At 46.5% G+C, this 24936-nt stretch overlaps 1 protein-coding gene across 5 annotated transcripts in view; it reads right to left on the bottom strand.

Annotated features, from left to right (window-relative positions):
* Window positions 1–10150: 10150 nt before the first annotated feature.
* ADCK1 (aarF domain containing kinase 1) overlaps window positions 10151–24936 on the bottom strand; it is a 73706-nt gene continuing 58920 nt past the window's right edge. For all 5 annotated transcript variants that reach the window (XM_059850072.1, XM_059850074.1, XM_059850075.1 and 2 more), the window contains 4 exons: window positions 16763–16912; window positions 16335–16532; window positions 12518–12711; window positions 10151–11146 (listed from right to left, as the gene is read on the bottom strand). In XM_059850072.1, the coding sequence (XP_059706055.1) occupies window positions 10975–11146; window positions 12518–12711; window positions 16335–16532; window positions 16763–16912 (714 nt within the window). In that variant the 3' untranslated portion in view covers window positions 10151–10974. The remainder of the gene's footprint in view (window positions 11147–12517; window positions 12712–16334; window positions 16533–16762; window positions 16913–24936) is intronic.

The raw sequence follows: 24936 nt of genomic DNA, 5'->3' as shown, positions 1-24936 counted from the left end.
CATACTAGCAGCTCCACAGCCTCAAATCCCAAAAGATGGAAGAGGAGCTGGAAGAGGAGCACAGGAATGAATTAGCTGTCAGGAGACAACTAACCTGCTCTCACACTGCAGTGACCTCCATTACAAATTCTCCTTGTTAAGAACCAGGTAGTTTTCAGATGACTTATGGAACCTGAATAGTGTTAGCTAAAGCAAATATGGAAGTGAGCTGGAGCTGAACATGATGCCCATGCTGAGCCCACATCCTATGAGCACACAGGGTTCCCTGAGCCCTGTTCTTGCAATGCTCTAAGACTTCCCTGCCAGAGCTGGTGCTTCTACAGGATGGTTGACAAACTCCTAGCCTAGTAATGCCATTGCAGACTTGGCACTCCTCATAGCCTTGTCAAAATGCCTCCAGCCTTACTGCTGTGCCTGTTCCAACTGCCCAGGCTGAGCAGAGGTCTGAGTTACACCACTATTAAAGACTAAACTATTGGTCTTTGAAGTGATCTAAACCACACCCAACATCCCTCCACAACAAGGACAATTGATAAGCAACATCAGCACTTTACAATATATCCCAATCCACAGCCAACTCTTCTTCAGCCTGGAGAGGCAAACCAAGCATGAGAGAAACATCACTGAAGAGTGAGCTAAGAAGGAAGGGTGCAGTAAGAAAAGTAACAGGGAAATGACTAGACACATGGGTCTGCCATGCAGACTGCTTTGGGCAAGTGGGCACAGCCCCACCAGCTTCATGCAGCCAAGATGGGGCAACACCTGCCTTGTGGCTAAAGCAGGGAGCCAAGGGAAGCTGTGCCCCACGCTGTCAGTCCCTCCTTGTGCCTTGTTTTCTGTACCCATAGCACCAGCCAGCAGTGCCATGAAGTCATGGCACACAGGCTTCCAGTGTAGCAGAAACTGGGGAGAAATCAGGGTCAGAAAATCAGCTGCAAGCGGAAAAAATATGCAAGAAGAGAGGTAAAGTGCAAGGCACAAGCTTCTTTATGGGAGTGGGGCTAAGCTGTCCAGGCTGCTGGCAGAGTGAATGGGCATCTGGCTGATATAACAAGCCATTTAAGACATCCATTTTCCTCTACTTTTCACAATTTTTTCTTTTTTCCTTTGTATTTCCCTTATTAGTAATTTTTTTAAGGGCAGACAGCTTATCCCATCAAGCTGCCCTGAGAGGAGGGACTGGGCTGCCTGAACCTCTACAAGTTTCCTACTGACAAGCATCTATTCAAATCTTTCTCCAGTTTCAACCAAGAGAGGCATACACATCCCAGAGATAATTAAAGTCTTTTAAATGTAATGAAAATAGGTAGGTGGAGAAGGGAGAGAGGACTCTCTGAGCACCCCCACTGCGAGAGACTGCAGTGCAAGCTAAAATACCAAGTACCAGCAAACCTTCATAGAAGAAATCCCATAACTACCGCAGGCCATAGAAAATGCATTTAATTTGCCTCTGCACTCAGAAGGGCACTTGCAGCTGGATATGGAGCAGGGAGTCAGCAGGTGATGGAGGCAGGCACAGCCCATAATGGTTAGATCAGCAGCAGGTCTCTGTTTCTGTGGTCTCTCCGCAGACAGCAGGCACAGCATCTGGGAGCAGATGCATCCATTGCGCCCAGTCTATCATGTGGGTTCCCTTCCTGGCATCATTGGCCGGCCCTGAACTGTGCATTCATGTCTGGGACTGCCAAAAGTGTTCAAAAGGCCTCTCCATCTCTCGGAAAGGAAAGAGCATTCTCATCCCTCTTTACATCTGTCCCAAGGAGACTGTATCCTCTATGCTAACGATGCTGGGCCAGCTTCCTAATGAAGCCATGCTGCGCTGCTAATGCTCCCACATCCTCTAGGCAGAGTGAGGCCAATGAGTCTGCTCTCTGCGCAAGTCTTCCCACACCCTCTCTGCAAAGAAGCTCATGCCAGGTCACAGCCTGACTCCACCGCTGACTTTGCAGGCACAGGAGTGCCCGACAGTGCCTTCAGAAGTTGCTGAACAATACGAACCAGGCTTAATGATGGATGTGACTCTTGCATGCTCCCTGTGGATTTTCTGTACTCTGCTTGGGAGATCCCATTTCCCCTCTGAAGGAAATAGGCAGCAAATGGAAGGGCATTATCCCTCCTATTTGCACTGAAACTTTGGCAGAGCTAGCACATAAAAAATGGAAAGAGCCATATACCTTCCTCTTTTAAAAACAGAAGGGCTAGGATGCTTTCCAAGCCTAGAGATAAACTTCAGGCCAAAGCTGACATTTCAGGGATCATTGCCAGTTAACTTAATGAATAAAATTCTCTTCTTCAGCCATGCTCTGTGCATGCTGGAGAGGAGCTAGATAGTTTTCCTGCCCCAGTTCTGGATAATAATTTTTGCTGCATTCACTCAGAGACATCTGTCTGTTTTCACGCCTGCAGTGTAAGCTGGTGTTGAAGTTGCATCTGCTAAGGAGCCTCTCAACTCCCTATCTTGGGGGCTATTTCAGGGCCAAAGTATCCATTAACTGCTTACTCTGAAGCACACATTTTACAAAAGCATGAGCAAAAAACCATAAAGCTCAAGCTCTATATATAAGTCATCGGCTATGGCTGTGCCTGGAAAGACAGTGAGGGAGTGGTTGGGAGCAGAGTGGCAAGGATGCATGGACTCCCCAGCACCAAGCCTGTGCCATGGCCTTGGCAGTAGGACTTGCTCCTGGGCATCCCAAGGCAACCAAAACCTCCAGCATGTGCAGTGCCCCCAGTCACCGTTCCCAAGGGCAGCCGGACTCTCATGGCAGCTCTGCCCACCTGCTCGCTGGCCCTGGGGGAACACTGCTTCAAACTCTTGCAGTCCCACAGACCTTAATCCACATCACATACCCCTCCTCTCACTGCACCTGAGGCCCGAGCAGTGCTCCCCCACCTCACAAAGGGATGTTTCACCAACCATAAATTAAAGATGCTGAATAAAATAGCAGTGAGTTCCAAAACCTACGATAAAAAGGCAAAGGGTGAAAGAGAGGGTTGGGTGTGGTCTGTTTCAGGGGGAATGAATGACTGGAAACAAACCCCAGATCCCTGAAAGCTCAGAGAAAACAGGAACAAAATGTGGAAGAAAACCACATAAGCAGGGGGGAGGTGGTGAGGAGAAGAGCTCTTGGTATTGATGTTTGAAACGGTCTCTTTAAAATGGAAGATAATGACACTGAAAATTATTCTGAGCTTTTCAAAGGCATAAATGACCAAACTGCCTCCTGACTCCTGAATTACATTATCCAGAAAGAACTTAATAGCATGTTATTATCGCTTCTCCTCGCTGACAGGATTTCGGCACTGAAAAGACAAACAAGAAGTGCATTCATAATCACAACCGCATTCACCTCTGCGACGCACTGGCCACAGCTAATTTCAGGTAAGTGTCTCAGCAGCCAGCCAGGGAGCTCAGCAGTGAGGTAATTGCCTTTGTGACTACCTGAAAGGGAGCAGCTGGGTGTCTCCAGTGGCAGCCAGCACCAAAACCCTGCCTTATGGGGAAGAGGGGCATGCCCTGGACTGGCTGACGGCAGCTGATGGGGACTTACCTCCGTGAGGCTGGCTCCAGTGGGTCATGATGTGTCCCATCCTGGCAGGTACCTGTGAGGGGCCCGAGGCTGTGTGGATGGCAATGGGTCCCTATGTCTGCTGCAGCTGTGATGCTGCTGGCCTGATGGGAGCTTGTAAGAAAAGGAGCAAGACAATAAATGGGGATATAGGGATATGTGAGGGGTGGGGAGTGTGAGTAAACAGTATGGCCTGAGCTGTCCAGAGATAGCCCCAACTTTTGGCATTTGTCACATTGTTAGTTTTCATGACCAGCAGCACTGAAGGAGATAAAAGTGTTGCTGATTTCCAGAGCTGGGCAGTTTGGCCAGCCTCTTTCCCTATTCCCTTACCCCATCCCCATGTCTCATTTGAGAGGTCAGAAGGCAACTTGGTCATATTGTGCTCCCTGCCAACACTCATGCCCTGACAATGTCCTGGAAGGGCCTGGGAATCATCCTGGTGTAAGCTGAGAATGACCCTGGTTTAATTTAACACCACTGTGCCACTGTCTGACAGCAGTTTGCTTTGGGCTATTCCCAAGACTTTTCTTTAGATCTTCCTTGTGCTCTACCAAAGTGTGGCACTGCAATACAAAGCACTCTCTCCCAGGGGTGCTCCATCTTCTCCTGAAACCTCCCCCCATGGCCAGAGGCTGGGCTGGCTGCAGCTAAGGCAAGGCAGCATGGAAGCTCAGACCAGAGGGAAAGCAACAAGGAAGGGAAAGAGGGAGAGAGCGTGTCTGGCTCTGCTGAGCTGCCACTGCCATAGATGCATTTGCATGGACACAGATCATGACCCAACCCAGCAGGATCTCTGTGCAAAAGACCAACCCTGCTATGGTACTGATGCAACAAGGCCAAGCTAAATGCCAGGGGCAGCCTTCACGCAGCACTGTGCCCGTGATTTATGTCCCAGGTTTAAGAGCATTTCATTTCAGCAGCCACGCTCTGACATCTGCAGGCCCCTGAGCCAGTGGAGAAGGTAACTGCCAATGGTACCATGCAGCTCCGTGCTCTGCTGCCTCCCTGCCACACATGTAGTTGTCATTTTTTCCCTCATAGCACAATATGGCAAATAATCCTTCCCCACTCCCAGCAGAAGGCAGACTGTGGAGAGCGCTTACGCGGTGCACCCAGAGCCGTCCACGTCATCAGGGTAAGACTCCCCAGCCCAGACTATGCAGAAGGCTCTCCCTTACAGGGTAGGGCCATAGGAGCACCTGCTCCCATAGCAAAATTTGGGTTCTGCCAATGCACATGTCACAGGAGCACCCATGCAGCTTTGCAATCCCGTACCGTCCCATGGAGTCCCCTACAGGATCCGTTTCTTGTGCGGCCACTGCTTGGCAGAGAGAGCAAATGCAGCAACCAAAGGAAACCATGGCAAGAAAACCTTGGACACAGCTCCCCTGAGTAAGACCACGGAGCAGTCTCAAAAATGGAGTTCCATCAACCACATAAAATGGAGTTCCATCATCCTGGGCAGGATGAAGACTGATGAGCAAACTGCAGTAAACAGCCCTCAACCAGCAAGGGCTGCAAGGCAACCTGATACAGCCTGCACAGCTCCGCATCACATTCACTGGCTTCAGGAACTCTCATTCCCTGGGAACTCAACTGAACAGCCAAGTATGGTTTCTCCAGGGTAAGACTCTTCTCCCCTAAAATTGACTGTTCAGCCTGTTGTGCAAAGTTATCAGTGTTACCACACTTAGCTGACTCCTGCACCACATCTGTCTGCTTTCCTCCCTTTGTCTTCCTCTGCTGCTCTTTCCAGTACACACCAATGTGTTTTAGGCCCGTTGATACCCCAAAATAAAGTCCTCAGTCTGCATCACCTCATTTCTTAGGTCTCCAAAACAGCTATTTGCCTACTGACCTTTTGCTCACAGATACTACATTTATAGGCTTGCCCTGCTCCAGTTTATCTGATGACACAGAGAAGCTACTGCAGTCCCAGCACATACTGGGTGCAGTGCACTGCCCTGTGATATATGCATCTCATATTGCAAAGTTTTCCTTTCAGCCTTATCAGCATGATGGATAGTTTAGCCTTGGTGAAGTACAAGACAGCAATAACAATGTCGCCCCATTACTTTTTTTTTACCCACATTTTCATTAAGAGCAATATGGTATTACCAGGCTTCATGCATGTCACTTTGTTTATTAGCTACCATTTAGTAACCTCTTGCATCTTAGCTTTATTAAAGCTAGATGTACTGCTAGGCTGAGGGTTGAAAGGAGAGCAAAGGCTCATGGTACAGCCACCCTGGGGAAATGTTTGCTTGTGCACATCAATGCTGAGCCTGAAGCTGCAAGCCTGAAAACCACCACCAGCTAATGTTCATTTTACATGCAGACTTGTCCTGCTAGGTCAGGCCCAAGTCCTGAAACCTTCTTAGCAGAGCTTCAGGAAGAGTTACAGGAAGAGACTTAATGAGTGCTTTTATGCTTATATGTATCAGAGTATGGAAAAGTAGCCTCAGCAAATAAGACTCTGAATCAAATGGAAGTAAAAAGAAAGTAAAACAAAACAAAACAAAAAAAAGTAAAATGCCATGGCTCCTCCCTACTCCATTGTTCATGTAGTCTCAGAGAACAGTCTTTACCAGACCACCAAAAGTCACAAGTACAGTAAGCAGCTCAAAAGGGAAGCTGTGCACAGAGCATCCTGAGTTCTCACATCGTGGCTGATCTGGAGTGACATGGAAGATGGCACAGAATGATGCTCCCTGGGTCACACAAGTCAGCCCAAAAAGGTTGTTAGCATTTGACAAGGTCACTATGAGCTGCACAGGGTCAGCAGAAGTGTGTGGGTAAGAGTATGGTCAACGTCCTGCCCAGGGCTCCCTCAGACACTGTTGGATGGACACACAACCATGTTCCCTGCAGGGGACAGAGGTGCTGGTCACTACCCCAATAGGTGTAGCTTCAAATACCCTGTCAGGGAAACTTCAAACTGTCTTGATGGGACCTGATTACCATCACACAGGAGATCACTGAGCATCCTTCCCACTCAGGAAGCCTTCAGCTGGATGTGCATATAATTTACTCCCTCGGGGTTTAAAATCCATTTAAAGCCTGCATTAGCCACAACAGGGTCCTGGGAAGGCACCCACTGCTTTCCAGAAGGCACTGGACATGCAGGTTTTGCCCAAGAAAGAAGGACACAAGAGGTAGCTGGCTCATAAAAACTGCAAGGCAAGCTATGCAAGCTGGCATTTGCCAGCACAGGCAGGCTAACAGCTCCACAACTGAACCAAACAAAACCAGTTGGTAAGCCTGGACTTCAAAGCAAAGACAAGACCTGGTCAGGGATGTTATCTCATGTCTGAGCACAGGCAGTGACACAGAAAGAGAGCTGAGAAAGCTGAAACCCAGATCCAAGCTCATCCCACAGCACTGACTCAATGGCCATGTGAGCCAGCTCCCTGCCTGTTCCATGCCATGGCTGTATGGCTTCACCAACAGGCTGGCTGGGAGGGCCCACTGGGCATCTGACTCCACTCCTGCTCTGAGGGAGACTCCAGCCAGCAGACCAGCTGAGCCACTCTGCTGGCCAGCCAGGATGGAGACCCTTTCTGGGTGAGGTATCCTGGCTTTGCACCACCCTCCTGGTGAAGTTCATTCCTAACTTTGCAAACTCTGACTTGTGGGAATCAGCCCTTGTTTACTCATTGGTACTGCCAGAAGGATATTTGCTCTAATCTGCTTTCAGAGCCTCCAGCCATTACATGCTGTGGGAAGCAGCATGTGATTCATTCTGAAGCTTCTACACTGCAACTGCATGAGGTTTGTACACCCCTGCAAGATGGCAGACAGCACCATGCAGCCTTGATCTGCAAATCTAAATGCCACCCATCTGTCATCATTAGCATTCACTAGATGGGCTAGGCAAAGGCTATGCTGCCCAGTCTGGAGTAATGCTCTCTCTGGCTTTTCTTCAGCCGGATGTACAAAAGCATGTTCACTTCATACCCAAGATTCTTGGAAGTTTTGCACAGCAACTTCATTTTCCCTGACTGCCCCATTTTCCACATCCAACAGATGAAATGATAGCACATATAAATGCCAGATGAAATGTCCACTGGTTTCCCAACACATCTGAGAGCACTGACAGCATTAGGATTGGTGAAGCCATAAGGCTACAACAAAGTACTTCATATTACAGGAGCCGAAAGATGCCCATCAGTTTTGTACCTCTGGCCACAGCTCCAATCCCCATGTTAGTCCTGAGAAAGAGTTGGTGGGCTGCAGGGCCAACATTTAGTGTCTGCACCAAACTTCAGTTCACTCACAGCTGAAGCTGGGCAGACAGCAGCCCATGTGCTGGTGGTGAAAACACCATTAAATGCAGGTTGGAAGGAGGGGCCACGTGCATAGACCTGGTCCAGGTTACCCATGTTTGACAACTGCAAATTGGAATGAGAAAGTGTCTTTTCAAAATCCTCTTAACAAGTTCACCTCTGAGAGCTTTCAGCAAAAAGACAAGGCAGGGATGTTACAGGGTCAAACACCATGTGTTTGCTTGTTCTTTCTTAAGACAAACCTTCATTGATTGACTGTCGGAAGGGTGAGAGCTGAGCACAACTGATGGAGGAGTCCCTCTGCTAACACTGCAACACAGAGCTTCCCAGCAGAGACTAATTACAACAGACATAGCTCTGCCAAATATTCCCTGTTCTCTGCCTGCTGCACACTGCCAGAAACCAGTCTGAGGGGCTGCTGGTTCCCTACCACTTTTAGAGTCAGGACCCTCCTCAGGTAGCAGAACTAGCAGTCATGTGGTGGGATTTTGAAGGAGTGAAAGAACATGCATAGCTGAGAGCTCACTGTGAGCTTGACAGCCAATGTAAATGACAGCTACAGGGAGCCTCTCCACAACATGGGATCCTCTAGAAATGAGGATGAGCTTTCACTCACAGATGAGAAACCCAAATAGTGCTCTGGTCAGTATATCCAGCCATGAACAGGCAAAGGCATTTGCAGAGGCAGCTACAAGGTGAGGATGTGCAGTTGGTGACTATTACTAGAGGGCCTCTGGGACTTCAACAAGGCATACCAGGCCAGCTTACTGAGAGGCGCTCTACTTGTGATGAGAACAAGTCAGGTCCACCCATGCTGGCCAGCCTACCAGCTATAAGTGCCTAAGCAAGGCACTGATTCAGCCAGACTGCTCACATGAGCAAAGATTAGTCATATACAGGCTGCAGCACCAGTATTCCAGGGCCCCAGTGACTCTCTGTCAGCTCAGGGGTCTCATCCTGCAATTACCACCACTCCATTCCCTGATGCCCTCATATGACCCAGAAGTCAAGGGAATCTCTAACCTGTCATTGCAGGGGTTGGAGACAAGCTTTGCAAGGACATTCAGCCTTACCAGGGTTTCTCTTTTGCTCTTAGCAAAGATCAGAGAGCACATCATTCCTGATGCTGCCCCCAAAAGTAGGAAGAGCTCAGAGAGCTAATGCCAGGATCAGGTGATTGACTACCCAAAGAGACCTAAAACCCACATTCAGTAGTACTGTGTCCAGAACCCTGCCAATCACACACCGCTTTTTGGCAGTCCCGAGCCAGACAGTTCTGCCTACATGCTTGTGCATGTACACAGCCACTGTCTGCACATCTGCAGTCCCTAACCCACGTGCCCAAGCCCACCAGCAGCCAGGTACCTTTTCTGGATTACATTCCTCCCCTTTCCTGCACAGCCAGCAAGATGATTGATTTGCCAGGGACACACACACACACACACACTTACCTGCCCTCTGTCCCTTGCTTCCCTTCCCAAGCAAATAAACTCACTTCAAGGTGGGGTTGCACACCTGTGCAAGTTGGAAAATGGTATGGAAACTGGGAGAGTGAATGGCCTTCTTGTGGCTTGCTCTCAGGCACAGTTTGGTGCCTGAGTAACCCTCAGCTTAGCAAGCTTTCTGAAAGTACACGGACATTCCTATCCTGTCCTTCACATCCCCTTTCACCAAGATAGTTTATGAGAAAAGCTGAGATGATGTATGCAGTCACCTCCATCCACCCTTCCTGGCTAAAGGAATTTTTACAAGTAGCAGAGCTATATCCCAGTATCTCAAATACATCTCACATAAAGCAGACCTCTAGGTGAGGCTTTCTGTAGCTGTCCCACAACTGCAGAATCAAAGCCATCAGACCTGTCACTTGCACCACCAAGCAAATGGCAGGTTTTTGTCTGAGGCCAGAGCAGTAAAACGTCACAGGCAGTGACAAGGTGAAATGCTCACTGTGGCATGGGGATGGTGACATCTCACAGATGTGCTGCAGTGCACTCCCACAGGCAGAGAGCAGGCAGGTTCAGCGTGGATCTGGGAAGAAGGGTGTGAGGTGTCCTCCCAGCAGAAAGATGCCTGCTCCTCCATTCCATCCCGACACACATCTGATGCAGTACCAGAGGACTCAGATGTGGTACAAACCTCTTGGACAAAGAAAAGACCAAGTGGACATTTTGCTTACAAGGAGTTGCCAGCACTGCCTGGCATCACTCCCTTGTGGGGAAATGGAAACAGGACTTAGGTTAGAGGCCCAAACATAACTCTAGTGCACAGCCAAGCATCCCTCCCCCAAACGTCTTCGATACAACACATTTATTTTGTTGTGTGGAAGTATTGTACAGTACACATACATTACCAGCAGTTTCAGAACCCTGAGCTGTCATTCCTACTGCCTTCCTGGAATTTCAGAAGAGGGGCAAGATCACTGTCCCCTTCTCCCATTTTACCAGCAAAGAAACAAGCCGGGAGAAGTCCAAAAACAAAGGCACTTGCTGACAGGACTGGAGATGAACCTTAGAAACTTGGACTCCCAGTCCACCACTCTCACCATTTGAGTCCTCTTTCCCTGGTGCTGGAAGAGAAAACCCTAGTGACAGCTTTCCACATGGTCTCACTCCTCTGAGAAACCTTCTGCACACCTAAACAGAAATCAAACTAAGGAGATTGCACAAACTAATATAAACACTAATGCATTTTAAAGGAACTTACCACCTCTGAGGGTCTGAGAAATGTTTTGGGGCATTCTAGGTAGGGCTGGGATTCTCTTAAATTCTTTAAGATTGTTTAAGAAAGAGTTGAAGAGGCATTTGCTTCCAGCACAATCCCACTAGAATCTGAGTGGAACTTAACCTGCACAAATGAGAAAAGACAGTATCCTTTCCTGTCTTTCCTGGCACAAGGTATCACACACCTACTTTTCCTAAACCACAAAATAATAGGGCTCTGGTACCAACTCAACCTCTCTGTGCCACAGAGGAAGTTAATGCTGTAAAAGAAAAGGACAGTGCAGCGTGTAACGTGGAGTACGACCCAAAAATAGACAGAAATAGTCAGAAAGACAAATGTGCCATGGAGAACAGAAGGGAGGGAGGGAGCACCCAGGCCTCTCCCACCAGTCCATGTCAGTACGTGAAATGTTGCATCCGTCTCAGGAGAGCAATGACCCAGTTCCCCAGCTGGGACCCCTTCAGCCACAGAAAGAGTTCATACAAGTTGATCTGCCACAGGCTTAGGGCTTCTGTGAGTGAGATCTGGGCCCTCCTGTAAAGTGAGTGACTCTTGCTCCTCTGGTACCTAGAATGAGAGAAACAGCTGCATTAGATCCAGCAGGAGATAGCCCAGGAGGAAGGAGGCTGTCCTACATCTTCTGTACAACCACCCAAGGGGTGGCAATATCCCCCAGCTGGAGAATCCCCAGGAAGCAGGGATTTTCTCTAAGCAGTGCTTCTGAGGAGCTGGGGACCACCTTTCTTAGAATGAATCTGGCAGAAGAGACAGCCTGCTCCCTTGAGAACTCAGTTCTCTTCCCACTGTGTCTAGTGATCCTGGGTTATGGCATTCCTCTGCTTCTATGCCCACCTTCACCTCAGCTCACAGAGACAGGTGCACACTCCTATTGCTTTTCCTGGTAGCACACTTTTAAGAGTCCAGCAATCCTGACACAGAGACCCCAGGAAAAGTATTTCTCCACTTTCTTTAGCAGGGGCTAATTGGTATTCATAGGTCCCTCATCAGCCCAAGAAATAACTGTTATTTTATCTCCAAGGAGGAAGAATCTGAGGCAGAAGTGCATTGATTCATAAGATTCACAGAAGAAAATCACTTGCACAATTCCTGTTCCTGGCTTTTAAACATCAGCCTGATCGTCAGTCAGCCAAATCCCCTCAATCAGGCTGCAGTGAACTTTCAGATCTATGCTACTCACAAATACTGCCTAGTGGTAATACCTGTAATGGGCAAGAAGCCCTTTCCCCTCCTTTGGGGGGAAAAATCCTCAACCCTTAACCTAAGGGCTCTAACTCTACCCCTGTCTCAAGCCTCAGGGTGACAGGTTTGTCCTCTGGAAAGGGTGATGGGTGTAAGAACAACACAGAAAGAGGCTGAGATGTGTAACTGAGCATGAGTAGGACCACAATGAAGGGAAGAGATCCACAGCTAACAATAACAGGTCAAGAAGAGATCCACAGCTAACAATAATAGGCCAAGAGGTTGAGTCAGAGCCTTGTCAGCACCCCCCCCACCCCCGCCAAGTGGGGCCCCAATAAGCCTTAATGGCCCTGACCAGCCTGGAAGCACCCCCAACCCTCTGCTGATAGGCCCAGGAACGTCAGTAATCTCAGACCTGCACCTTCAGTTCCTGCCTGAGCTACACTGGAAGAGTAATGGTCCTCAGCTCATGTCCTGCTATGAAGCCCCTTGGCCTGGACCTCAACTCACATATTGACCTCTTTTCTTGACATCAGCCCTGTCTTGTCACCTGGACCTGCTTGACAACCACCAGACAATCTACAGATTGGCTTTCTGGTTCGTTCTTAGACCTGCCCCATCACCAGGATTCTGCCTCGTCCTGTGAACTTTTGATTGGCTCTGACCACCATCTCAGGGTCTGTCCTGCAGCTCCTGCTGCTCCCTGTCTGGCCTCTGATGCCTGGGTAAGAGACTCACGTGGAAACAGCTCTGATGCAGCAGCGAGACATGTTGAGGAAAGAGCTGGCACTGGCCCGCGTGTGCAGGGCTGACTCAATGCCCCTTAACAAGTCGTTGGTCTTCAGCAGAAGCAGCATCTGGCGGGGAACACTGTTGAGGAGCTGGGTGATCTGGGGCAAGTAAGCAGCAGCGTTGGACCGGATCTCCATGTCCTGTGGCCAGCCAGGTCATGTCAGGGAGAAAGGAGAGAGAAGGTGAGAGTACATGGGAAATTCAGGTCCAGATGCAGCTGAGTTATGCCAGGAAGAGACAGTGTTTTAACAGACCATGACAGTAGGCCAGAAGGTTCAGAGCTCTGTCCTGCTTTCCTGCAGACACTGGAAACAGCACTCATAGCACAGATCACTCTTGCCATATCCCATCTGCCTCTTGGTGAGATAAGGACCCATCCCCTCACTGGCAGGATTAATAGCCTCTCAGACGAACAGCCACTCACTGCTGTCTTGGTTCTTAGTCCTAGGCAGCCTGCAGCAACCAGATCTCAATACTGCCCTTGGAGACTTCTCACCTCACCAGCCCCAAAACTGGCAGAGTTGCAGGTGCCAGAATTGCTCAGGAAGGTAGAGGCATGCTGCAAAGACAACCAAGCTGCTCGCTCTTCACTGGCCCATGCAACTCATGGCTCTATGCTATATCGATGAAGCTGTTTCCAAGGCCTAGTTTAGTCCTCTGTTCTCAACACAATTCAGCAGAGGTGAGAAAAAAATTATGCAGTTAAGCATCATGTTAATCCAAGAGATAAAAATCTTCAAATTGTCACCTGTCAGATCTAGATCTATATCCTGTATGACAGCAGCCAGTAGCAGATAATTAAGGAAAGAGTGCAAGTTCAAGGCAATCCTTCATTTTCTCTGGTTTTCCAGAGTCCAACAAACACATGGCCTACTGAAAGAACCCAGTGATAACTTAGTGACTACAGCCTGCGCCATTTAAGATGAGCTCCTCTCCAAATACAAGCCACCAGAGCATGCAAGACAGTCAGCCATGCCTCTTCATGTTTTTAGATCTGAGAGTTCCCTCACCATCCCAGGAAATGTAGCACAGTGCAGCTGGGAGCTGATGCTATATGCATACCTTGCCCCTACCTCTTCCTACAGAGGCCATGACATGAATAATGACATGAAATCCAAAGACAAGTCTCTGGAACATCTGAAATCTACAAAATCCAGGAGGACACATGCAGGGGGACAGTAAATAACTTCATACAGGAAGGAGGCTCCTTTGTGGGAAATGACAGCTCTAAAGCCTTCTCTCCTCTGGAATGAGGGATGGCCTATATTGCATGACATGGGATCTCACACTCCTTGTGAACTTCAAACTTATTACAAAGAACAGACCTGCACAAACTGAGTGTGCAGGTCATGATGGTCAGTGATGTACACAGCTCAAACACCACCATGGTTGCTGCTGACAAACCAGTCTTTGTGTCCTCCTGCCTCCACCACTAACCAGATACAAAACGCTTCAGCAAGAAGATGCTTAGCTCTCTTAAATGTTGTTTTGTTTCATTATTTGTTGGCAGAAAATTCCTCCCTGGTTATCTTTTATGCCTTTCCCCAGCCAGCATCATTGCAGAGCTTACATTATTTTCCAGACATAGGTTTTCTTTTCTATTTCTTTTCCTTTTATTTTTAGATCCAGCTGCTTGTCCACATCACAAAACAACCACATGATCAGTCATCAGAACTGTCACTTTCTGTCAAGGGTAAAGCTTGTGTGCAGAGGAAGAAATAAGCTAAGCCACAGGACCTGAGAAAAGCCCTTCGGCTGCAACTGCTGAGGCTGCTGCAGGATGCAGGAAAAGACATCATTAAATCAGATGAGATGAGGCCAGCAGCCACCCTGAGTAATCAGCTGCCTGGCCCTGGCTTAAGGCAGGAACAGCTATACCTATGGCAATCCTCTTACATTTGCCCAGCCTGCACCTAAACTCTCCAGTAACATGAACCAAAACCTCCCCAGACCATCTACACTGGCATTTCACTGCTTTGCCACTAGATCTGGCTTCTCATTTTTTGCCAAATTTAAACCCATGACTGCTTGTCCTGCTTGCAGCACTCTTTAAGACACTAGAAAATCACTTCTACAACTCTTCCTGACCTGTCTTTTCCAGATTTTTTTCTGACCTAACTTGCTCAGACTTACCTTATGGGTTGCATCTGCTTGGCCACTAGTCCTTGTAGATTCCTACTGGACTTGCCCCAGTCTCATCAAACCTTTCTCGAGATGCAGTGGCCCAGATTGAGTACAGCACTACAGATAAGATTTTGTTTCAGGAAGGTTGTTTCCTTGTCTCACAGGCTACTGTCATGTTGATACATCCTCAGGCACACTCTCTGGAGCTCTGCATTGATGGTACCTGCCTACACAGCGCTCAGCTCTTGCTGCTGATAAAATCTTTCAAATTCACCTCTAAAGTAAGGGCAAGCAGCGGCTCATTTCCTAATGCCACAGCAAATCTGCTCAGCTCCCCATTATCTGCTGCAGGATTATCTAGTTTCAGCATTAATTGTGTCATGTAGGCAAAGACAACAGAGCTGGTTCCATACATGCAATTCAACTCAATGACAAAGTTCATTAGCACACACAGGGTACCATGTAGCTGCAGCTACACCTCTGGTGTAACCTTCACAAGCAAGTTGGAATAAACATTACTCACTAACTCAGATTCAACACTGGCCTTGTAGTATTGGAGTCATTGCTGTGCCAATTTGCTTTGGCACCTCTGAATTTTTTTCTGGAGCTACCAGCTCCAGAACTCACCATATCAAGCAAGATCTTTTAGATAGGCATTATATTATTTCTGATGTGCAGAAAATTAACTTAGGTAACTGGGAGGGAGGAGGTCCATTATCCAAGGTATCTGACCTACTCATTGCTATGGATAATGGCAAGCCAGTACGGCAAATTCTGCCACATCCATCAAAATGAAGCAACTTTTGGAAGAGAATTTCATAGGACAATATTATAATGCTACTTAAATTAATTTCATCAGCTTTACTACAGATGTGTGCAGATAAAAGCAAACCATAGGATACAACATACTTCTGCTTACAGACACTTGTCCATTGTCCATCACATCACTTCATGTTCTTCTCTAGAAACAGCACAATTGGCAGGGCTGCTACTATTCTCAAGGTGGGCTGTTGTGTGTATCAGGTGTGCAAGGAGGCACGAGAAGGATCCCAGCATGTGTGCATACGAAAGGGTGGAAAATATAAGTGGCAATTTCCCAGATTTGTAGTGATTGAGTTGACAGGATCTGCAGTTAAGCAACCTTGACTCCAAGTTAATAGGGTTTTTGATTGGGAGGTAATTTCCAGGTTTTTTTAGGAGTTTATATCAGTGCTGATAGTCATTTACATTAATAGTGATAATGCATTATCCTTCTCATGTCTTCCCACTAAACCTTTATGTCTCCTGTACCTTATCCTAGCCTCCTTGATGGTTTGCTGGACAGTTGCATTCAATATTTTTTTAAGAAAAGGACAGTCCACTAATATTTCCAGAAATGGTGAATACTTAGGTAAAATATTATACAAAATTTAGGCAGCCCATGACAAGTGAATCTGTGAAATTTAATTCAGCCACTATAAAACATATTGCAGAAGGAATCCTGACTCTTTTCTAGATTAGCTATCACTGCAGAAATAGCTACAGAGCTGCCAGGGGCTGCCCAGCACTGCTGTACTATCAGTGGTGCAAGTGATTTCAACATAGAAAGGTACTGAGGAGAAGCAAGGGCTCACATTAGGGAAGGAGACACAAGACCTACCTCGCTGGCAGAGACTGGTGACTGGTCAATGCCCCTGTTGACAGACTCCCAAGATCTGGCAGTCAGCATGCAGGCAAAGAGAGGATACAAATCCCCTGCCCCAAGCCGCTGGCTGTACTTCTGCACCCTCTTCATATCAGCCTTGATGAGGGCCTGCCAAAGGCGGCAGTAGTCCATGCGGAATGATTCGCTCAGCACCTGGGAAGGGAGACATGGTCCCCAGAAGCCCACAGAGGACAGGAAACAGGGGGAAAAGTCTTCCATCCCCTACCTGTGCCCTATCCTCCATTTCAGAGTAATAAAATATCATTGGAGGGTAATGGAAGTATTAGGAAAAATTTATTCATATGTGCTTAGAGGGGCAAGGCTGCAGCCTGATGCCCAAAGGCAGCTCGACAATGCCCCGGAAGTCCCTCATACCTACATACCTGGTAGAGCCCATGATCCAGGAGGATAATGTGAGCTTTGCCAGAAGCTGGGCACTTCTTCACTAACACATTGCCTGGGTGTGGGTCACAGTGCACAAAGCCATTCACAAAGATCATTTCACTGTAGAGTTTCCCCAAGTTGCGAGAGATCTGTGAGGAGACAAGAGATGGTCACACACTGCCACCCACAGTAGGGTGCCTGCCGGGGAGGGGAAGCAGCCTCTGTGTGACTACCCAGGAAGCAAGGGTCTGTACATGCTCATATCCCCACGCAGAGCTCCTGCAGCTCCTCACACTGATGGAGGCACAGGGTGGCTGCGGGCATCTACAGGTAGCAGGGTGCTCCAGGGCATTCAGGGAAGGATCCATGCAGGGAGCACCATGTGTTTGTGGGATCACAGGTTATTTAAAGACACTTGTCTAGCATAAAAAAAAGAAGAGATAGTACCTGTGGGTAGGAATAGGGTTTCTGGTAACAAGGAGGAAAGCTGGACAGCAGATAGTGGCAGACATGCATTCACAGGGAAGGCAGGGAAATTGCTGCTGGGGTGGGTGAGACTGCTTGGAGGAAGACTCAGGTGTTTCCATCCATGGATGGCAGCAGGACATGGTGGAGAAAGGGTGAGGGGAGACTCAGCTAGTCAGTTTGCCCACCAGAATGAACATGAGCTCCCTCTCCCTTGCCGCCATCACACTGTCCCCCACTTTCCCTCTTCCTTTCCTCAGACCCATGCTAATCTGATTTGCAATGTCTGTGAAGACGAAGAAGCACAGAAAAGCTGTTTAAAACATCCTGTCACTGCTGTGTCCCTCCATACTACTGCTCCTTATCACCAAGATATATTATCAAAGTTAAAAACCTCCTAGGAGAATGCAAACATCCCCAGGGCATGAGATTAACCCCTTGCCATGCAGTAACACAGCAGCCTTGTCCTGCCATCCCACCACCAGCCCTCCCTGCTATCACAAGAGGCAGAGTGCTCCACAGCAGAGTGCTGAACAAGCAATTAAAAGACAGTTGTTACAAATTATTCCAAGCATATCTCCGGATACACTCTGTAAGCAGCAAACTGGCAGCTGTCCCCATAAGCAGAGGTGGTAGAAGAGGTAACAGGGATAGTAATGACAGCTCATCCTGCAGAACACCATACAGACAAGAAAGGGCTTGCTTTACCCCCCTCTGAAACATGACTACCTCTGAGAGGAGCATTCACTATGAATAGAGGCCAAGTAACTACAAATGAGGAAAAAGAACGAGAACCCTTCCTGCAGCACACCAGCAGGGACAGTGGTAGGATCAGGTGAAACCACCCTCTGTCCCTCAGGTGGGACCTGGAACCACTGCTGAATCACATGAATGCTGGCCAGCCCCATGATGAATCACCCACACAGACGAACAGCACAGCCCTGTGATCTCCTGTACTGCAGATTCCCCAGTGCCATACAAGTGCTATTTTAAGTACTGACTGAGGGGAGTGATGTTTCCCTTCTGAATCACCAGCAGAGATCACCAGAGCCATGAAGTGACCCTTACAAGTCTCCTTGATCGGCAAGCTCTAAAATTAGATAGGACCAATGTACCAGGTGCTGTGATCTCATATAAGAGCTGAGTAGCCCTTGCTGACAGTCCAAGGACATGCCAAAGAGTCTGCTTTAAGCCCATCACATAACTCATTCACAAAGCCTCCCAGGGACCCATACACCAGAAGGAATGGACTCAGACATTATAACCGATCACAGCATCAGCCCTAACACTGGTGCACACATTGGGCTAACCACACTCAGCCCTCGCTGTCTCAGCTGTTTGTCCTCCAAGGGCATGGAAAAACACAGAATTTTAGAAGATGAGGACTTGGGGACAATCTGGGGCCCAACAGGATGCTTCATACCCATTGAACACAAGTCCAGACAAGGGCTGGCAGTTCCGCAAATCTATTGATTGGTCATGGCTGAAGGGGTTGCACAATCTCCATCCTTAGAGGTTTTACAGACCTGTCTGGATAACACCCTGAGTAAGCTGGTCTGACCTCATAACTGACCATGCCTTAGAAGGAGATTTGATAGAAACCTTCCTGAGGTTCCCTTCCAAACCCAAATATCCTAGGAACCTACAAAAACGCCTCTCACCAGGTTATCCATGCCTCCCTCATTAACAGCATCTAATGATATGGCTGCAAGTTCCAGATGCAGAGATGGTCATCCTCCCCCTCCTGAGTCACCATCAGCAGAAAAGCAACTAAATAGCCTCTTGCAGCCTGTAATGCAACACAAAAGCAGCTTGAGATCCATCTTCCCATGAAACAGAGGGGTTGTAGCCCTGCTTAGACTCACAGGCTGGGTCATGGAAAGAAGACAATGTTCACTGAAAAAACCCCATCCTCTCGCTCTTCCCTGCTGTTCTTATATTTACCAATTCCCCAACATACAACCTTGAATATTTCCAGTATCTTCAACTAAACTTTATGACATATGAATGCATTCTGTACTATTACATTAGCATACAGAAGATATGTTACAGGGATTTATGATGCAAGCATATAAACAGTCTTCACTTTCAGAAAAAATTTACCATGGAGCTGTGGTGCACACTAAAGTATTTTCACATAATTTTGTCTGTTGCCATACCTCTAAAGTAGGATACAAAATAAATTAAGACAGAAAGCAACAATACTGTCAAATTCTAAACAAAAAAGGAAGCTTGACACTCTAGGTCTTAAACTGTAGTACGTGAATAGCAGCCTATCATCATAATTCAGACAAAGGGAGTTCACATTTCTTGAGAAAAAGTTTAGGGAAAAAAACATGAAACTTTTATGTACATTAACTCTTCAGTACTGTGCCTTGTCACTTCAGGCCCTTATTCCACCCTTATTGAGAAGGCCACTGGATAAATAATAACTACAGAATTCACTTTGGAAGAACACAGATAGGTGAAATGAGAAAACAGACTTATGAAAACCTCTGCTCAGGAGAAGGGAGGAATTCAGCACACATTTAGGCTATGTAAGACCTCAGGGTAAAGGTGCATCACAAATTAGAAAAAAGGTTGCAATGATTTATAGAAGCAAAGACCATAGTTAACACACAAGCTTTTTGTTATGACACAGAGCGGTCATCAGTCCTTTCCCTGTTTATCATCCAACAAAACAAGGTCTTTATCATTACCAGTGTCCCCCAGATTGTTCTGCTGCACACTGTAAAAAAATAATAATCAGTCTTGGAATTCTGCATTCACTTCCAGTCACCTCATTAACTCAAGAGATGCGGACTACACAGAGGGAGTTTAGAAAAAGCAAATAAATGAGCAGGATGCAGGAGGCATTTACTTAGGATAAAGATTAAAAGAGCTGAAGATTCCAAAGTTGGCTGAAGGAATGGTAGAGGAGGAACAGTCTAGCAGTTAGGAGGTTTGAACAGCAAGGAAGCACCTGTAGTTCTGTATGTGCTACAAGAAATACAACCAGACAAAAGGGTGTCATCATGAATGGCATAATTTAGGCGTTACACAGAAGAACAAAACCTATGCTGATCAGCAAGCAGAGCTTAGCTTGATATATCAGGATGACATCAGGCTCTGGGTCTGGCCAGAGGCATGTCCCTGCCTACTGCCAGAAGGAGTGTCACTGCCTAAAAGAAGCTAAATTTGCCTGTCTGCTGCAGCAGAATATGATGACTACAGTCACCAAGTGAGCCTGTGGCCTTTACCAGCCAATGCAAATACCAAAATACCAAATTGTCAAATTATGTGACATGACCATGACACTGTGTCAGGCAAACCACACATTTTCAGCCCAATGTTTTCATTTTGAAAAAAAAAACAGATCTGAGGAATAAACAGATTGCTGACAACAATCAAGCAATGGAGTGACAGATATATATATATATATATATACATATATATATATATATATCACAGATGGACTTTTGAGCAACCTAAACACACAAAGTGCTTTTTACCTACTCAATCTGACTTTTCACTTGACATCACTCCTTTTTATTCCTTTCTACCACTCCAGTCCTCAAGGCCAACAAGTGCGACTGCTACTCTGGTCCTCCTCTACAATGTCAGGCCTCCCAGCTTGGTGTCATCAACAATCTCCTTGATACAGTTCTGTTTGTGTTGAGGTCATCACCAACTTGTTAAATGAGATCTGTTTGTAGAGCAAGTCTCATGGCTTCTATAAGTTTCTTACCTACTTTGCAATTTCCCTACTAATTGCCACATTTTCTCGTTAATGGAGTCATATCCAGTACACCAAATATTTTAACAAGTACAGTTACTGCATTTCTGTCACCTAACTCAGAGGATCCCAAGCTGTAGTGCAGGTACCAATATACAGCCACAATATCTTGCTGCTATCAGTTTTGAAAGCCTAGACAACCTGTCATGCCTGCCCCTCTATGCAACTCTCCTTCAACAAATCAGCACACCCACTGACAGAGCAACATGACAGTAACAGAACTCTAGAAAGTTTATCACAAGTAAGCATACACAAGAGTTACCAAGAAACCTCTCAGAAAAGAAAGAACGCATGCAAATTTATGAGTATTCCTACAGTAAAAAGCACATATATCATGCTCATGTGTAGCATGATATAAGGCAACGTAACAAACCACCTTGGGTTATCTGGGGAAAGTCACTGATACTTTCCTGGACTTGTGAGCAAGCAGGAGTGGTTCTGGCTCCATGCCTCTAACTGACATGAAGAAGAACAGCAAAGAAAAAAATACTGTATCATGGCTCTCTAGAAATGATCTCACTGCCTGCCCCTGATAAGTCCTAGATGAAATTGCCTGATAGGGCATCATCCCTTCCCATCCCACCTCCATCTGTGACTGTCTCTTTAGATCAGGAGCAGATACTAGTCTCTGGCCTTAATTTGGCTGTAATATTTGCCAATTATTTTAAGAGATGGCGACACTAACTTCTATTGATCTCATTAAAAGTAAAGGTCGTTGTGCAGCTCATTTCTCAGGGCTCAATATTACCTCCTCCAGCCAAAATAATAGCATTGATTTTGGAACCTTAATCGAAGGTTAATTGGATTGAAGAATGTATTGGGTTTTTGCTTGCTTTCATTGTTGTTATTACAGCCATTGTCTAAGGTTTCGCTTAATTCTGCTAGGGCAATTCCGGCCAATTAAACTGGTGTCAAATTAGCAAAGGGTGTGGATGGAGAATAGCCACAATTTGAAGACTTCTCTGCCTCTGCTCTGAAATGGCTCTGATCCATAGTAGATTAGGGTGGTCACACAAGAGATCTTATGTCATACTATGTGATCTACTTGTGAGGATCAGAAGTGGTCTGTTAGGCAGTACTATTACCATGCAGTGATCTATCAGCACCGCAAGATGATGTCTGAACACACTCGATGTCCTGAAAACACAGGAATAGTTTTTGGGACTCCTGGATCGCACTCCCAGCATGCCCTGTATTCTCTGCTGGGGACTTAGGAAATTATTTTCATGCTCAATGCTCCATCTTTCATGGCATGCAAGTGGGGAGAAATACTCTGATTCATCCACCCAGGGAACTGAGGGAGTAACTCATCAAGTTTGCAGAGATTCTCAAAAGGGCACAGCTAGAGAAGACTAGTCGTTGTTTTTTTATTGTTCCTTGCATCTCTGTCAGACCCAAAATGACCATGGGGCTCATTTCCCTTGGCTCTAAATGCAGTTGTATTTCCTTGGATTTAACATAAAGCATCTTGTTGAGATTTAAGCAATTGATTGACAATGATGCTCAATACCAACTCTCAGTAAGAAACAGGTCTGTGTGTAATTTAACTCTTTTACCTGGTGTCTGTGCACAGTTCAAAAGCTGAAAATACCAGAGGTCACTACTCCTGCTTATCAGTGCCTTGTGAATTTCACTAAGCTTCAGACAAGATGAAACGTAAGAGAATCTGCAAAGAAACCTCTCCCCAGACTAACTCAGTAAGTGCAAAGAGCAAAAATAGCCATTTTCCCTAGAAACAGTGTTCTTCTCTATGCTCTGCTTCATCTAACACTTGAGTGTTATAAGCACAAATACTTCAGACATGAGAGGTTTCCACTGCTGACAAAAGGATCCCACCCTGGGAAATCCCACTTAAATTTTAGCAGCTACACAGCTACAGCTCCTGACTCTTGGCAGAAGGGGAAATCCCACACTGAAAGTGTATTTCAAGTTGCAAAGCCATCAGCTACAGGAAGGCACAGAGTTCTTTATAGAGCTAAGAGATACTGCTTCATTGCAGAATCTATTTAGTAACAGAAAGAAGGAAAACAGCACAGTAGGATGGAGTAACAGATGGCAATAATTGCACACAGTAGCTCATCTTAAGTACCATAGCTGTTTGCTTTCAATTCTCAGCTGGACAAAACACTTTTCTGACTTCTGAATCAACCATGGTTCATGACCAGGCTCTTAGAAAGCTGAAGTACATGGCATCGTTTCCTTTCCCTGACTCAAATCCAAATCAAGCTGATGGGGACTCTTCACTTGGCTACCTGAGCTGGCTGGTTAGTTTGAGGCTATACAGCACATGCCAAGAGCACATCTGGAAGCTCCACAGGTCCTAGAGCCCACTGATACAGCAGCCTCTGCAGAGACAGGCAGAGAACTCACAAAGAAGGACACAGAGAACTCATGTGGCAGACCAAAGATAATGTGAAGATTTGTATACAAATACAAATTAATCAGGTATAACCAGAAGGGATACAAAAGGAACGCTTGTGCCGTTTGGGATCTTCTTTAAAAATCCATGCTCTAAGCAGCCTTGCTGCCCTGCCTTTCCTCCTGTATACAGTATGCTACAAACCCCTTGAGAGCCCCTCAGTCTAATTTTTCTCTCTTCCCTGCTCTACCCACTTCTTCCAAATATACTTTCCCAACCAAGACTGCAAATGTTATTGTGTTTTAAAATAGGAAGAGCCCAGTTTCCAGACGCCCCCTTCTCAGCCCTGCCATGTTCTAATCTTCCATTAAAATTCCTCATTCTTGGTAACTCCCCTCTCCAGATTTCCCATTCACTGTCAATATGCCAGTTGCATGTTCCTCCTCAGCTACACTACAGTGTACAAGTACACTTGTACACGAATAAGTAACTGTTCCACAGGCAGATATTTCAATGTTTGCACTTGTCTTTAGAAATCAAAGCCTTCTCTGATTAAATGCCATTACAATCCAGCACTTGGACGGATCCAGAGAGATTAATGTGCTTTTGGGCAGCTTTAATGATAATCCTGCTACAGACGGTATTAAGTAAATGTCAGTAACCTGGTTTGAAGGGAGCTTTCACCTCAGGGATCCTTTCCATTTAGAGGAGAGAGGCTCAGCTAGCTTTTCAAGGCTGCATTGTCACAAAAAAGAAATCCTGATTAGTGAAGACTCCTCTTCCTCCACACCATAAAACAAAATGGAGTAAAATGATAGAGGGACTGATAAAATAAATATATTTGGGTGATTTAAAGGGAGCTAATGCATCTCTTAAAAGCCAAGATTGCTGTCATATTATAAGCCAGGTCAGAGTTTTGAAACCTGGGTTGCCACCCCCTCCTCACGCTCCTTTCAGGGTCTGCTGCCTTTTGCTCCTCTCCCCACTATGCCACACAGTTCTTCAACCAGGACAACAACAGCAGCAGCCAATAATTAACCTAGGCAATATTTGTCCCCATTTGCTGCACCTTGCCCACAGGATAAGTCTGGGGTGTGCACTGCCCCTACCTCATCTTACTGTGGCCATAATAACAGATCTCTTTTCCCATCACATTATTCTGACTGACTCAGTATTCCATCCTTTCTACCTTGCTTTGCTGGCAATCAGTAAAAGTTAATCATTAATTTCAGGCGGTGGGGAGAGAAAAGGAAGAAAGAAAATTCAGTCCTACCACTGAGCTGAATAATATTCTCCACCTGATGGATGGCTGGAACTCTGAGGCTTATACTTTGCAGTAGTAGAAGTTGACAACTTTTTAAAAATTACTTCTTGGCTATTACTTAGAGACTAGTGCCGACTCGAGAAAGTACATGATTTCATTGCTGCATGGATGTATTGTGCCAAGTCATCACAAAACTACCTACCCAAAGGCATGGATAAATAAAAAAATTAGCAGAAATATTCACCCTACATTGCTCCTATCACAAGCAAAAGCCTCTGCAAATTAGAAAACCTGAAATTAGCTGTTTCTC

Source organism: Haemorhous mexicanus, chromosome 6, assembly GCF_027477595.1.
Source record: "Haemorhous mexicanus isolate bHaeMex1 chromosome 6, bHaeMex1.pri, whole genome shotgun sequence".
NCBI lineage: Eukaryota > Metazoa > Chordata > Aves > Passeriformes > Fringillidae > Haemorhous > Haemorhous mexicanus.
This window is presented reverse-complemented; position numbering and strand designations above follow the sequence as displayed.